The sequence below is a fragment of the Osmerus eperlanus genome, chromosome 5 (assembly GCF_963692335.1).
Source record: "Osmerus eperlanus chromosome 5, fOsmEpe2.1, whole genome shotgun sequence".
Classification (NCBI taxonomy): Eukaryota; Metazoa; Chordata; class Actinopteri; order Osmeriformes; family Osmeridae; genus Osmerus; species Osmerus eperlanus.
Genome location: NC_085022.1, coordinates 12,615,319 through 12,632,015, shown reverse-complemented (window position 1 = coordinate 12,632,015; position 16,697 = coordinate 12,615,319). Strand labels below are relative to the sequence as shown.

Sequence of the window (16,697 nt, the reverse complement as noted above, 5' to 3'; positions counted from 1 at the left end):
CAGGCCTATTCTTAATCAATGAATAGGTTGGCTACAGGGATAAGCTTAAATTTGATTTTTAATAAATAAATAAAATTAAGCAAAATAACAAATAATAGCCCGACGGTAATTTTACAATAGGCCTACATTGTTATCCGAGGTGATTACAACGTTTAGAACATCTAATCGACCCCGGTGTTGCCCACGGCATGGGCTGGACGAGTTTACTCCATCCCAGTTTTTCTAGCAGGCTTACGCCACCGTGTTACAGCGCTGTGTTTCAGTGCGAGACTGAAGCCAAGGCTTGTTTACAGCAGTGATTCTACGGAGTGTTGACCGAGAACGAGGGCAAGATAAGATTGCTGCTTAGGCAACGCTTTTGGGGCCATCGTGGCTAAAGGATAGAAATACATCTTTACAACCGATAAACGTCTTACATGTCACACCGGTGGATTTTGTTACGAGTAAACCGTAGGCTACTCCACCCAACCGAAGCCCCATCAAGCTCGAGATCCGTTTCTCTTGCGTGGCACAAGTCTTTTTTAGATGCGGACCCGTCTGCTGCGCAAACGGCTAAGATAGGCAGCATTTACGGGTGAAAATAGTGTGAAATCGGTGAAACTGTTTCTTCCTACCGGGTTCGTCCTGGAGAGAGCGAATGGAGTAACATTCCCATTCATTTCTCATCCCAGCCACCACCCCGTGGACGTATTTTCTCCTTTTGATTCATATTATTCAAAAGGACACCAACCACAAAAGAAAAATTATTTAGACTGGAAATAATCTTGGTCCACATTTTGGATAATCGCTTCATTATTTGCCAGACATAAAAGGACGCATCATTACTGATGTTTCAAGAGATGGAGACTGAGGATGCGGATTACTATCATCTCTCGAGTAAAATCTGTGGCTCCAATGCCTTGCCAGCCATCCTAAAGTCATTGTGTGTTTGGCAAGAATAACGAACTGTTTTAATTTATTGACTGTGAGGTTTTAATGCACATAACACACTGCTTGATTTGTAAGATTTAAACAAGAGGAATCATCCAAACACCGATGTGTCGACCTTTAAACGAATCTATTTGACCGGACCTCATGTTTTTGTTCTTACCAACATTTTGTGAGCCAGGTGGCAAGTTCTCTGTTCCGCACTCATTTGAATTCTGGAATCAAATTCTTTGATTTTTAGAGGAGTGAACAATTTACAGGAATGAGATCTAGGACAGAGAGGGATAGTTCGACCTTGTTTTGGGGTCTGATGCTGTCTGTCTCCACGCTCTTCATATGGTCTGGAAATGGAGAGAGTAAGTTACATCGTAATGTAGTAATAATAGGCTATTCGATTATTCTTAATTTTCCATTCACTTTCATCTGTATTTTGTTTACAATGTATTGAACCGTTCTCCAACCTCTGAACAGACATAACATTTTATATTAAGTTAGATTACAACTTTTGGTACAGCTATGTAGTTTAGAGTAACTACGGTATAGGCCTATTTTAATTGTCCCAAAACAATTAGGCACTTGAACCACACAATAAAATGCTGACAGGCTATTAAAGTCTTTAAAACGTTTTTTTTTCTTGTAGGTTTACAAAGGCCTACACTATAGGATATGCTATCTTAAAATATGTTTAGACTTGTCATAACGTAGTTAAACATAGCTTTTATAATAGGCTATTGTTAATATATAGCCTATTAACATAAAGTGTCGAATGGTAGCCTATGCTATATTGTGATCTGATCAGGTTTCTGATATGATGTGCCTCTTACCCTCAATAATCTAGCCTAGATAACAGGAAGCGCCCGTATGCCGTATACTTGGGAATAGTAGCCTAACTGCCGTAGCATTGAAACAATTATAGTGCTTTCATGCAACGGAACCAGGGATATTCCGTAGCCTATAGTTGAAGGTTACTACGACCATGTGGCCATTTTGCATTTCGTAGTGGTAGTGATGCACGATCAGTCGCACCAATTTCACGCTCCGCATGTAAACTATTGGCAAACAGAAAGTATTGGCTACTGTCGCAAGATAGTCTTAATGTTTAGTAGCCTTCTCTGAAATACAGTGTATGGGGACCGTCACCTATAGCCTAGTATCTTAGATTGCATTTAAACAGCAGGCTATTATTATTATTATTGTTAAATAGACTAATGTAGGCTACATGCAGTGGTAACGAATTTCTTTCGCGTTAGTCGTCTTTTTTCCCCTCAGTGTTGCAATAGGCCTACAATTAATGTATTAAAATTGTCCTTGGTATCCAGCAACATGTAGGCCCACGCGTTTATCATAACAGTAGAGTCGTTCCAGTTTTGTAGGAGCATGCGGGTAACCAATTCTCCTGTATTGATTGTGTTGTACGTTTTGCAGCTTGTCGTGGCACTTTTCGAAGTGCGTAGACTACCCAGTTGCAGGCATTAGAAATATGTACTCAGCAGCTCATTTTGATCGTGTTTGATTTGACTGTTGTTAATCTGCTTAGTGGAATCTCCAAGGCTAAACGCCTGTGGTGGGGTGAACAGCTCTAACAGTTAATGAATCATGTCTCCTGAAGAATCAACTATAGATACCCGAATTGCATGTTAAGGGGGAGTCTGTCTATTGTCCAAAAAAAGTAAAATATTTTAGGTTCAGTTGAGGCTTCATAGGCTACACATAGCGTTACATCATGACGCGTTGGATCGCATCACTAATGAATACCAACACGTTTTTTCTCTTTCCCACAGTCAGTTTACAGCATATTTTGTCATGTCAACCTGTGCTCAAAAATGTAATTTTAACACTGGGTAGTCAGGCTAAGTGGTTCGCAATCCTGGTCCTCGGGCCTCCCTGACCTGCATGTTTTAGACGTTTCCCTGCTCCAACACGTGAAAGAGAACCACTGGGCTAAGCAAAGATGCAGCCTATTTAAGCATGCGGGAGATCTATTGTATATGCTTACTTTACATACTTTACTGTTGAAATATCTCTCTTTTGGATGGCTGTTGTGTTCTTTTGATATTTTTGTAGTCTTCCAATGAAAGAGGTAGGGCAACCTGTTTTATCATGTGAAACTAAATTAATGTCTTTTGACTAGTAGTCAGACCAGCATCCCATAGCCCCCTCTATGAATCATGGTGAGACGTTCTCAGCCCCCCCACTGACCTTGAGGGACCCTGCAGGGGGCGTGGGTGGGGGTTCTGGTTTTGACCCACACTTTCCAGTCTGAGGTGGCGGTTTTCAGCTCACCACCACCAACCTCTTCACTGGACATGAAGCCCTGATGAAGTAATAAAGAGGCAGGATAGATGTTATTAGTGAAATATACATCTATTTGCAATGTATTTACCATATCACTCAGCAATAAGGTGAGTCAGGTGGCTGAGCGGTTAAAGAATCGGGCTAGTAATCAGAAGCCCGTTGGTTTGATTCCCGGCTGTGCAAAAATGACGTTGTGTCCTTGGGCAAGGCACTTCACCCTACTTGCCTCGGGGGAATGTCTCTGTACTTACTGTAAGTCGCTCTGGATAAGAGCGTCTGCTAAATGTAAACGTAAATAAAACCCAATTAACCTCAGAGCATGAAAATAACCTTTTTATGGAATAGAGGTTGATACCATGACCCAATGACTTATTGAAAATAACATAAATGGTTTCAAATGTGAGTCTAAATAGAGTACAAACAGTTATTTCTCTTAAAACAAGCTTAGCTCTATGACTGTTGCTCTTGTATACTTTGCATCAAGTGTAATTGTAAATGTGTCCTTGGTAATAAAACATAATTAAGTTCACTTTTAACTCTCACCACCGTAAAGTTTCCATTGCTCCCAAGGAGAAAACAAGACTCCATGATTCTCTCTCCCTTACATATGCACAGTGAGAGAGAGAGAGAGAGAGAGAGAGAGAGAGAGAGAGAGAGAGAAAGAGAGTGTGTTTGGGAATATAATGTTCTATAGACTCATGAGAGAAACAGACATGGTTTTGTTGATTGGAATAGTGGAGAGTTTGTGAACGTTTTTTTATTGGTCTGTGCTGTTCACATGATCTGTTTCTGGACAGCCTGGCAGCAAACGTATTCTCATATCAAATCCCAGGCCTAGCAGAGGCTTTACACACACATACACTCACCAGAGCAGCCTCTGAAGTACCTCTTTTAGCAAGCATGACTCACACTTCTACTCTACTAACTCAGAGCAGAGAAAAAGCTTTGTGTGGGATTCAGAAAGGAAAACATTGTTTTTAATGTCATATCCGTGTCTGAAAGGCATATTGGCCTTGAAATGAGTTATTATTCTCCTATCTCTATTCATCATCGTTTACCATTTAGCTTCTCTGGTTAGAACGGCCTGTCTAGCCACCTCTCTGAATCACTGGCTCGTTCAGCCCCCACCCTTTTTCAAAGCAGGCATACTGATGTGACTGTTTTCCTTATGATGAGATCCATTGCTCCTACAAATCGTTACGGCAGGATCTGTCGCCAGGTTAACACAGAAGAGGGGGTAAAACAGACGGTCAGGTTGGGATCCACCAGACGGGAGCTCTGTGGCCCACATGCCTTACTTGTGACTGGGGCGAGTGACTCACACACAGACTCTCTGAGGCTCAGCAAGGCCCCCTCTCTGACTCGTGACTAGGAGTGTGTGGTCTTGCCACGCTCTGCCCATCCCCCAGCCATCCACGAGGAGGAGAAAAGAGGGGGTGGGGGGTGCAGCGTCTTCTCGTCTGTCTACCCCAAGCAAGGGAGTGTGTAAGGTTCTGTGTGTGTGTGTGTCCTTTGCCTTGCTAGCAGTGCAGCAGGGGCACAACGTGGCTGCCTGAGTCACCGGCGTGGTCCATGTTCTGAGAGGAAAGTGTGTCACTGTGCTAGTTTGCAAGAGTGCAGTCAAATGTTAACCTAGGGCTCCTCCGGTCTGCCAGCTGAGGTTTACAATGCTTAATTAAACACGTATTTAAAGTGGGTTGTCAGATCATTTGCTCATATGCAGGCTCTGGCCGGCCCCACATACATCATTACAGGCTGAAGCTTTAATGACCCATGGAACGCTGTACAATTTGCAAGATGACTGCAAATGTTAGCTCTTCTAATAAATGACATGCACTGTGTCAATGACAGAATGTGCATTATCCAGCGGACAAATCCAAATTGAACAGGAAAACTCATTGATTCCATGAGAGAAACCCTCTTGTTAGAACATTTTATTAGTCTGTTGGAGGTCCAGTCCATGTGTCCTTGCATTTGTTTACGCTTGTGTTTATAATCATCCAGTTGGACTATGAACTGTCATAGTGAGCAGGTTGTTTGTGTTTATCATTGTTAGAGAGTGTGTAGGAGGTTTGATGTACGCAAGCTATTTGACTGTGCACAGGTTCACATGCGAGCGAGAGGGGGGGGAGAGAGAAGGAGGGAGTGAGTATATAGGGTAAGGAAGGTGAGAGTGTGGTGTAACTGGGCTATGATATCTGAGCCTATGTCTCTGAAGTGTGGTTCTCCAGAATACTAGTCAGATGACTTCCAGCATGTGACGGATTAGGTCCAGTCGAGGTGGCAGGTGTGAGAGGCTGTAAGGGACACCTGCCCCCTTGTCTAGAACTTGTAAATGGTACGCAGCAACAATAAACCATGTGAAAGGTAAACATAGGTTTTTGATTATGTGTTAATAGTATATTTCCGTTATGCACACAGGAGACGGCTGTAATGCTTTCTGATACGCAGGAACTAGTGGGCTGTTTAATCCAATCAGGACCAGCGTTAGTGCTTCACTCCATCACATTACACTTGAGATGCAGGATGGGACTTCCTTTCCATAACAGCCTTCCTGGAGTTAGCAGGAAGTCCGGAAAATGATACAATTATGCCCTTTCCCAGAATGCTCTCTCAAACTTGACTGTTAAATTGTAACAGTAACCTCTAATAATCAACTCGAGATACCGATCTGGCTTTTATATTTTACCAAGGGATCAAGGGGCATTTAGCATTTCATGAATACTGTTAACCACTTTCACTTACTTTGTAGTGGGGAAGTGTTTTGCTGTGCAATCCTCATGGCTTGATTTCACCTGGCCAGGGTCATCACTGGTTCGTACCTCGTGTGTGTTTTTGTGTCTCTGTGTGTGTATTTGTCTTTGTGTGTGTTTTTGTCTCTGTGTGTGTCTTTGTGTGTGTGTGTATGTGCTTATGGGGATGACATTCCTGTGGAGGGCCAGGGCAAGGTTTATCAATCATAAACATGAGATGCAGGATCCCATTACGCCCTGCTGATATGTGTGTTTACGCAGCAGTGTGAAGAGCACCGAGGGACAGGCCTGGAGCCCTCAGTGTGTGCCCGCCTCATTGTGTGGACAGGGCCTTCACACAGCTGCTTAGATACACCCATTGATCTAGAGTGACAAAGGATTTGTTGTGTTCTCTTTTTACAAACTAATTTCAAAATGTGATGATAAATCATTGGTAGACTGTAAAATAGGGAACATCGAACACCTGGTGGCTTAGCCGAGTTCAAAATAAATGTAGTAAATTAGTAGTATTTAATATGACAACTGACTAGAAGGAAGGAAGACAATAACAATAGAAGTGGGTTTTTTTGTCCTTTGTTTATTTCAGTTCCCTTGTGTGCTATTTTGACTTTCGTTTTTTATTTTATCAATAGCAAAGAGAAGTACCCAAAGCAGCACAATGTGTTGCTTTGTTTAATTTTAACACCAGAGGTTTTACAGCGATAGTGAGGCTTCACATAGTCACTGTTGGTAGAAACCTTATCTCATCCCCCCTACCCACCCACCACTACCACACTGACCCTTACCCCCCAACCCCCCCCCACCCTTTCGTGTCCCGTCTCCTGCCAGACTCCCTTCATTTTATTAATGCTTCCAACGGGAAGTGAAGCCTAGAGTTTCTCTTTACTAACAAACAAATTAGTCTTTGTGTGTGAGTTGCTCCACCCCTCCTCCCTCTCGCTGGCTGCTGGAGGAGCTGGGAGAAAATTCTCAATGAAACAAAGAGGACATGCAGCTCCGTGGCTCCCAAGTGGAGCCCCAGGGCGTTAATGTCGATAGGGGAAAGCAAATAGTATTTTCTAGAAGAGTAATCATTTCCGTTCTAAATTTAGAGGAGTGCATCAGTCTGACAGGAGCTCATGAAGTGCAGAAACCACAAGCTCCTTTTTTGGGGCTCCCATTTTTAACAAAGAACTTCAAGCAGGGTCTTTGCTTTTAAAGTGGGGTGACATTTAGTCTTTCTCTCAGAAGCACCTTGATGATAACTAGTGGGCGCTTGTGTATGTGACACATGAATGACAGTCTTAGGAAAATAGGGATTGTATTTTTAGAATGATACCGTTACCTCCACAACCGAAAAAATATTTGGATCCAATCAAAGTCATTTTAAGCTTTTGTTGTTGCCCAATTTAGCTAAATGCTCAGTTTGAAAGCAGTGTATTAGCTTTTTAAGCAGTTTGTCTTGAGCTTTTGTTTGAGACAGATTACAGACATAGGTGGAGGACCTCAAACTGCTACAGTAGTTTTTGTGGTTGGACGAGCCCCATAACAGTGCATCTCACTGCAAGTGTGACCTAAGCTTCTGTAAGAACATAACAGGTTTAGCCAAAGGACCTCATATCTCAAGCAATATCTCAAGCAATTTTTCCATTGCTCCATCTTTGCTAGGTACATTTCAAACCTCTTGGTGGTTGGTGGCAGTGTGTCACTGCAGGAATTTCTTTAGTATGATTTTATAAACTAATATAATGCATGTTGGTGGGATGTCCATTTGCTTTATTTACTAAAGTAAAGTTTTCATTATGGAATTGTAAACTCGATTTGAGAGTCTATGACTGCATAAAGACTTATATAGAGGCATCTTTGCCATTGATTAGATGAGTCAGAATAGACTTGCATTGCAGCTTCTGTTTATTTCCAGTGGTGCTTTTGCAATGAAGAGCAGAGATGATACTCCCGCAGTAAAATCCAAAATGTGTATGTGTGTGTTCGTGTGTGAAGATGTTCCATACTCTGGTGCTGATTTCAGTGTCTTGGACGTACTTTTTAAACACAGGGGTTATCTGAGATGGTGAAGTAACACTTATGGACAGGTCCTGTGACCACAAGATCTCACCAACAGTATGGCCTAAGAATGTCTCCAAAAATGGGCCCATGCCTTTGAGTCAGCCTGTTCAGTGGAACAGGCTGACTCACCCTAGATGGCCCTGCCTGTCTGTGTCTCTCTGTTGACACAGTAAGAATGTCTTCCACATTCTGTCATGTCACTTTGACCCATCATTCCAGAAGACATGAAGAGAAGGAAGCTGGTGGGGAGTGATAGTCACAACCACGAACAAAAGCAACAATAAGCTTTTGTATATGGAGAGAACAAACAATCTTCCCAATAGTAGAGCATAACACAAGAAGTCCTTTATAAGCAATGAGTCTAGATAGGATCTTCAACAAAATTAGATTCAGCCCTGTTTATGGGGCTGGACTTGGTTCCTCGTGTTCCTTACATTGTTTCCCACACTGTTTCTGGAACAGCTTGATCCCTTCATAAAATAGTCGATTGATATGGTAGAAGGGAGTCAGGTGGCAGAGCGGTGAGGGAATCGGGCTAGTAATCCGAAGGTTGCCAGTTCGATTCCTGGTCATGCCAACTGACGTTGTGTCCTTGGGCAAGGCACTTCACCCTACTTGCCTCGGGGGAATGTCCCTGTACTTACTGTAAGTCGCTCTGGATAAGAGCGTCTGCTAAATGACTAAATGTAAATTCAATACAAACAGATAAATGGAATACCATGGCACCATAACAAATGACAATAGGGATCATGTTAAATGTGCAGGGGATAACACTGTTAATAATGCATCTCTCCCTGTCCTCCAGTCTGTGGTCCGAGTATTGACATCCGGAATGACATCAACGAGTTGAAGCGCCTGGATAACTGCACGGTGGTGGAGGGCTACCTGCAGATCCTCCTCATCTCCGACAAGACCAACAACCTCAACCAGGAGCACTTCCGCACGCTCAGTTTCCCCAAGCTGCGGGTCATCACTGGCTACCTGCTCCTGTTCAGGGTGTCCGGCCTGGACAGCCTCAGCACCCTCTTCCCCAACCTCAACGTCATCCGGGGTCGCACCCTCTTCTACAACTACGCCCTGGTGATCTTCGAGATGACCAGCCTGAAGGACATCGGCCTGTACAACCTGAGGAACATCACCCGGGGAGCCATCAGGATCGAGAAGAACCCCGAGCTCTGCTACCTGGACTCAGTGGACTGGTCGCTCATCATGGACGCCGAGTTCAACAACTTCATTGCGGGGAACAAGCAGTCCAAGGAGTGTGGGGATCTGTGTCCAGGCATCATGGAGGACTCCCCTCAGTGCACCCAGACCAGCTTTAACGACAACTACAGCTACCGCTGCTGGACCTCCAACCACTGTCAGAAAGGTAAATCTAATAACTGGGGTATTTGAAAGTGTTTGTGTAAGGGGATTTTTACTGTGAGTTTATGGTCAGTTGTGTTTCTTGACCCAGCGAGGTGGGTTGCAGACCCTCAAACACTGCAATAATGCTTTTTTTGTCCCAGGGATCAATCCCATGAATCCCTTCTGTGTTTTTCCTTCATTTCCATTATGCTTGAGGATTGTCAACAGTCCAGTGAAAACATTTCCTTTCTGTTTATCATAGCGAGCTTTCCTTTAGATCTAATCTGTTTTGGGGGGTTGAAGATACTTGCATAATGCTGTTCCATGTGGTCTTAAGGTAAGGTTCAAGTTACTCATCCAAATACAGTTTAATTAACCGCAATGGGTAGATTAAATGGTCCATGGGATTAAATGGGTTTAATAAAACATTTATCATATTTTGTGTCATGTTATACCTGTGTTGTAACCGGTATAATTTAAAGTTGGTTCCAGTGAGACAGAGGCTTGTGTTTGAGGTAATCTCATTCATCTGATGGTACATAAACAGAGTTGGTTATTGGTGCAGACAGTGAATAACAAGACTGTTGTTGGTTTGTTGTTTGTCCAGGGTTTCTGGTTATTTAAAGCATTGTGGATGTTCTTCATCTTGATGAGTGGCTAAAAGGGTGACATCAGTGGCACAGCAAGCGCCAAATAGGCTCCTATCGCCCCTGTTTGTTTGTTTTGTCTAGACGATTACACTCTGTGGAGCTTGAGGGAGGCTGGGTGTATGTTAGGAGTCTGAAGTCTCTCTCTTTCTCTCTCTCTCTCCCTCTCTTGCTCTCTCTCGCTATCTCTCTCTCTCTCTCTCTCTCTCTCTCTCTATCTAAATGTTGAAGACTTTTGCTGCATAGGCTCAGTGGTACCAATCAAAGGTACATAGATGCCTGCTCTGCTCCGTCGAATGCAACGTCTTTTGTGCGTGGCTTCCTACTCTACGTGTTGCATAAGCAAGGCCATGCAGAGTTAACGTAAAGCTTCGCCTCAAGATTGGTTGGTGTTTTATCAGATTTTGGTGTACACTTCCAGCCCGTTGTAGAGCTCCACATCTTTGGTTTTCATAATATTGGACTAAAGAAAATGCAGAGAGAGGTCATTTAGGACTAGTTCATATGCAGCTCAGGCTCTTGCAGAGGTCCGAGTCGAGGTCAAGGTACGTGCGTTCTCTGGGAGAGCCTTACGGTATTAAGGCTGAAGATAAAGGTAAGGCGGAGAGATAGACCGTGTAAAAAGAAGTGAGCTAATGTGAGGCGGCATAGTGACTTATACAGGCTTAGTGGTAGTGGCTCAGTGGCTCTCAATGAGTAGCTAGGATAGCCTGACATTGCTCCAGGTGCTCACTTTGACAAACAAGGGAGACTTCCTTGCTTTCTCGAAAGAAGAGGCTTATTCCCCTCCTGCACTTTCCTCCTGTGTACATAATTGCCTTGTTTTTGCCAAGATGTTCCTTTCAGGGCCGACCACGGCATGGTAATACAGACCAACCTTTTCTTTAATTACAATTAATGAAAGGGGAAAGACTGTGTGCTCGAACACAGTACTCTATGCCTTCTAGAAGCTTCCACATCAGGCTGGTACATGTGGGCTGAGTATCTGAATGGGTTATGACTCACACAACCCACCAGTGGAATGTAATCTGGGCAGAGTAGATAGTTACAGATGCTTTTAGTAGTCTGGTCTGGGTAAGCCAGGTTACCGGTTAACGGTAAAACCCTACCTGCATCCTGGATGTGTGTACAGGGGCTGCCAGTATTTTTGTCTGTGTGGAGATGGGGCAGGGGTGCCTGGCGAGGCCCTGTCAGAGGGATATCCATTGCTGTGTGGAGCAGAGGGATGGGGCGGGGAGATGGGGAATGTCACAGAAATGTCAAGTGTACAAGCACAACAGCAAGCTCTCCCTAAGACCCTGGAGGGGAGCTCTGGGAGGCTGGGACGCATAGCTCCCCTCACACAGCTTATCCCTCTCTGTCTCTCTATTCCACCCTTCCTTCCAGTCTGGGGCTTTTATGAACCTTCCCTGAATAGGATCCGCCCTTCTCTGGCCTCCCCTTCTCCTCTCTGGACCTTATCAGAGGCTGTTAACAGCGCTGGCTGACCGATTACTCCTGCTTGGTTGGCTGCAGTATGGCCTTAGTGATACCGTGTGTTGATGGGTTTGGTGTTTGCAGATCTTGTGTCTGCTCCGCGGGAAGCTCAGAAGAGGAGCCTCAGGCGACAGCTCGCCGTGCTTCAGACAGACGTGTGAAACGTCCAACACAACACATGGATATACTGATAAGCGGTTGTGGCTAGCCCCGAGTCGGTCTGTCTGTGTGTCTGTGTGTGTGTGTCTGTCTGTCTGTTTGTGTGTGTCTGTCTGTTTGCGTGTGTGTGTGTGTGTGTATGTTTGTTTGTGTGTGTGGGTGTGTCTGTTTGTTTTTGTGGGGGTGTGTGGGTGTTTCTGTTTGTTTGTCTGTTTGTTTGTGTGTGTGTGTGGGGGGGTCTGTCTGTCTGTACTGTGTTATACTGAACCCTCCCCCCGACCCCCTCCTCTCCTGCCTGCCTGGGAGAAATTTCTAAACGTTAGAATCTTTGTAGCGGCAAGGCCAGTCCAACAGGGAAAGTAGTTTAAGAGGACTGGGCTCACTCAAAGGGTTTCCTACCTGGGTTTGTTTGGGTGAGAGGACCATGTACTACTGTATAGAAAATCAACTTGTGCTCATGCTGTGTTTGGCTTGAGGACTTTACCAAGGCAAACAGCATGGACTGTTTAGAACAGAGGGGGGGGAAAGGGCTTGTGTGTGTATGCCTTTAAGGGAACACATAAGGTACACATTCTTGCTGGCTTAGTCATTGTAACTCTGACAGAGTAAAAAGAAAACAATACAAAACACAGCCTGTTTGCATTGAGGCAATATGTTAGTATGCTGAAAGACTGGGGAACACACATGATGATGATAAGAGTGATAGTTAGAGTCGTATCTTTGAGTGTGTTGTTTCTCTCTTTTCTCTCCGTGTGTGTGTTTGTGAGTGTGTGGTGTGTCACTGTCTAGGTGTAGGCGGATGGGCGCCTAGGTGGGCTATGTCATATGATAGGTTGTCTTGTGTTTGTTTAACTAAGGTAATCCCAGCCTGGTGCCTGGACATGCAGGGAAGCTGTTCCATATTTAATGTCTTCTCTGAGGCCTGTCAAAGGGCCTGGCTCCAGTACCTGCCTGGGAGGGATAGAGGGGGTGGGAGGTACAGGTGTTTTGGTGACTCAGTTGGTAACTGATACTGAACTTGGTATACCCAAGCCTGGGTGTGCCTGGGTGATTCATTGTGGTGGTACGGGGGATCAGCAGGAGATCAGCAGATGTGACCCCCCCTCCCCCCCCCCTTCTCCCACACACCACTTCTCCCTCTGTCTGTCTATATGTCTGTGTGTTCTGTCAGCATGCTGAACCTTTCCCTAAGATCCTTGTTGTGCTGCCCACCCCATTCCTCACTGTCTTTTACACACTAACACACACACACACGTAGACACACACACACACCCTGCTCACGGGGGTGAGAGTAGCAATGTAATCAACCACAGAGGACACAGGCGTCTGGTTGGGTTAACTTTGTGTGTATGTGTTACTAGCGTGTCCATGTCTCCATCGTTTCCCCCAGAGGACGCGGGACTATTGATTTCCCCTGTGTTGCTGCTCCACGGTGCCATTGTAAATAAATAAATTAAGAGGGGGTAGACAAAGCCCCCTTCACGGTCGCCTTGCATTCAGAACCCCCCCTCCCCTCCCCTCCCCCTCACCGCCCCCCGTCTTTGCTTTCTTCAAAGATTACATCTTTATAAAGTGGTCGCAAGTGGGGTGGGGGGGAAGCAAACTGACTGACAACAGGCAGTAAAAAAAAGGGGGTGGGGGGGTTTGTGCGCGCGAGGAGAGAGGGAGAGAGATTCTTCTGCCCACTGTATACTTATCATGTCAGAAGGAGGCTTCACCACTGGCACCTCTGGAGAATGACTGCTTTTATCTTTTGATTTATCAGCGCTGAAAAACAGGGACACTTCACAGGCGGTCGTGGCGTGTTTGCATACGCAGGACGTGTGGGCGCTATTTGTCTGCGCGCTCCGTGTTCGTGCATTCCGGCCCATTTTACGCCCACTGCCTTGGCCTCCTGCTACATCTCCTCCCCCCATCTAGGTCACATACATAAATGTCATTCTTGAGAAACCTGAGCAGGAGATCCTAATATGTAGAGCCGCTGTACGCGATCCTCAAAGGAACCTGGAGCTCCTACCGGCAGGGGAAAAATCTGTTTGGTTACAAATATTTCTTCTGCTCAATTGGTTTTATAGGTTTCTTTCGAACTGAGCGTGCCCAAGAGTCTGAGTGGCCTGGGTGATTTGTCTAAGAGGAATTCTTTGACCTCAGTGTTAAAATGCTTTTTTGAGACCTCCCCAAAAGCTAATTTTTAGCATGTTTCTGGTTCACTGCGTTAGTGGTTTGCAGTGGAGGTCTAGTCGAGCCGGAATCGAACCTGACACGGTGGTTACGGCTTGTGGTGTCGACGGAAGCCTAGTTTAACCATTGCTGCTGTTTCCATTTATGCAATGTTCGTTATGTGACGATATGGTATTCTCATTTTGCGAACGCCATCTGCAGTGTCTGGTGATAGGTTCCCGAGGAGGGATATTTGTCTGACTTTGTAACGCAGAGCTCATCTGAGAACCCTGACACTTGGGTCTCTCGTCATGGAAGGTTCCTCTCCAACGTGATTGACCAAAATAGGTCCTGTGTGTCTGGTGTCACTCGCACATTCACGCACAAGCATACACATTCCATCCCTTCTCTCACATGCCTCACGTGACATCCCCCCCCCCTCCACCTTGACAATTTTTCCTCTGCGTGTGCCCAGTGTGTAAGTGGCCAGTGTGTGTGTGTGGTGCAAAGCCAGCCTGGTGCCTATGTGAGCCACTCAGTGCCTCTGGTGATAGGCTGCCTGCTGCCTTTTGGCCGAGCTTTACTGAAGCTGTGACTCATCCTTTGCTCTCAACGCTCATTCATAAATCTGTGTGAATACTATGACTTCCTCTCAGAGCTCAGAGGGAGGGGGTGGATTGGGAAGGTGTGGGCTCAGCGGTAGGTTCCGGAAGGCGGAGGAAGGAAGGAAGGCTGTCTCTGCTTGTTTGTGTCACTCCTCTCAGAGGTGAGATAACTGCACATACCCCCGCCATGCTTCTGTCTACATCTTCATTGGCGTTCGCTCTCTTTTTCTGGCTTTCTCTCTTTTGCTCTCTCTTTCTGTCTGTCTGTCTGTCTCTCTCTCCACGATGGGCCAGCCACTCACTGCTGGGCAGGCTAGGCATTGCCAGGGAGATAATGTGCCATGCCCACAAGTAAGCTCTGAGAGCACAAGTTAATTCCACAGCGGGAATAGAATTCCTCCTGCTCCCAGATGTGTCCTGCAGAAGTGAGGTGGTGTGCGGTATTGGTGGATATAGTAGACATACCACAGAGAAGAGATATTATCCTGCAATGCTAGAATAGGAATGTCTAGTCTAGGGGTGTGTGTGTCATATGGAAGGAGCCATAGATCCTGGCTGTAAGGAGGCTTTGCACAGGCAGATCTGAACCATGCAGGCAGGCAGGCAAAGTTTTGACTTAAACCCTTGTTTTTTTTTCTTCTGAATGAGGCGTGAGTGGGTTGGATGTTTTCTTGAGCTTTTTATTAACTTAAATATACTTTTAGATGTTAAAACAACACTTCACTCTGTGACACATCCTGGGAGCCAAATGCACACACATGTTAGTGTCTGTGTGTGTGTAAACAGGCTGCAGCTTGCCAGCAGCACTAAGGTCTGTCTATGTGCTAGTTTGTACGTGCTGGGGAGATGAAAGGGCACCATAAAATTACAAAGGAAACCTTATGGAGTTACTCAGCTAATTGAAATGTCCCTGACAACCACACTTCCCCTTTAACCCTTTCGGAGGCTCCCCAGCTTCCACAAGAGCGATATGAGGACCTGGAAACCAGATGTCTGTCTCTCAGTGACTGATGGAAGGATGGCATAGGCCCGGTGTTGGAGCAGTGTGGTACATCCGTACCTCAGTGTGGTCCCTCTTCCTATTTGGATGGAATCCCCTGAGCCCAGGGCCCGTTGTCAGCACTCTGCCTAATGACCACAGGTGTCTGAGGCTTCCCTGCCCTGGACCAGCCTTCCTCTCATGGCAGGCCCCACACTCCTTGGCCCAGCGCCCCGATGGGCCACTCCTGCACTCCAGTTAGCACCAGTTGGCGCATTGTTAGCACTGGGGTGGCCAGGGATGAGTTATGGCATCCTGCCCTGATCCCAGCGAGTCGTGTTGCTTCCACATAGAGAGAGAGAGAGATCCTGCAAAAACTGAAAGTGAGACAACTGAAAATAGAGGTCACTTCCCTGGACGTCACCGCCGGTCTTAAGCGGTCCTGTTTTACTGTGGTCGGCCCACGCTCCTGACCGGAGGAGGATGAGGTCATCGCCAGCCTCGTCCCAGGCAAGTGCTCCAGTGGCTCCTGGTGGGAAGTCAGGGTGTTTGCTGGGGTCAGGGAACAGCTGTCCTCCTTCTCCATCGGCAGACAGCGCCGCGTTACCGTGTCAGATAAATATAGAGGCCTAGTGGACGTAATGTCAGGAGGCTCTTGGTCGGTCGGGGGTGGGGGTGGGGGGGGGTAGGGGTGTGCGGGGTCATGTCACCTTGAAACCTTGGCACCATCGCTCATCTCTGCTTCTGATTAGGCTCCGACCTCACAGGATTAATCAGGAGTGTCCTTTTTGGAGATATTTACCTCTTGGATCATGGGCTCAAATGGGCATGAGGGATTATAAAAAGCCTGTGCTACACAGTTAGCATGCTGCATCATGTCCTGTCTACGGTATCCATGATTCATTCGAACGCGGATAGCGTTGGAGAAGTGGATCCCAGTGGCAGCGCGACTGAACTTGGAACTGTCGGGCTGGTGTACCCCCTGTCTGCTCCTCCTCCATCTCTCCTCTGGTGCTCAGAGATGCCCAGCCTCTCTGTGGCGCAGGCCTGACCACATCGACTGGGGAAGTGGTTGCAGGGAGAGGACCGTGGGGGTGGCTGTGAGGAGACAGACGGCAGTGAAGGAGTGAGGGAGGGGTAGGGAGGGGTGGGCGCATTAGAGGTCCTTTCATCCTCCTGTTGTCCAGGCACTGATGAGAGCACACTTGGTGATAAGCATCCAGTAGACCTTTGAAGTCTTCCTGGGCCAGCCCCGTTCTCCAGCCAGCCAGCCAGCCACTCCCAACACAACATCAATTAGGGA

General features: G+C 46.2%; 1 protein-coding gene across 1 annotated transcript in view; it reads left to right on the top strand.

The window, feature by feature from the left end:
- The first annotated feature begins 276 nt into the window (after positions 1-276).
- The window catches only part of igf1ra (insulin-like growth factor 1a receptor), a 67,011-nt gene continuing 50,590 nt past the window's right edge, over positions 277-16,697 (top strand). Inside the window, exons 1-2 of the mRNA XM_062461669.1 lie at positions 277-1,283; positions 8,827-9,390. Coding sequence (XP_062317653.1) covers positions 1,190-1,283; positions 8,827-9,390 — 658 coding nt within the window. The 5' untranslated portion in view covers positions 277-1,189. The remainder of the gene's footprint in view (positions 1,284-8,826; positions 9,391-16,697) is intronic.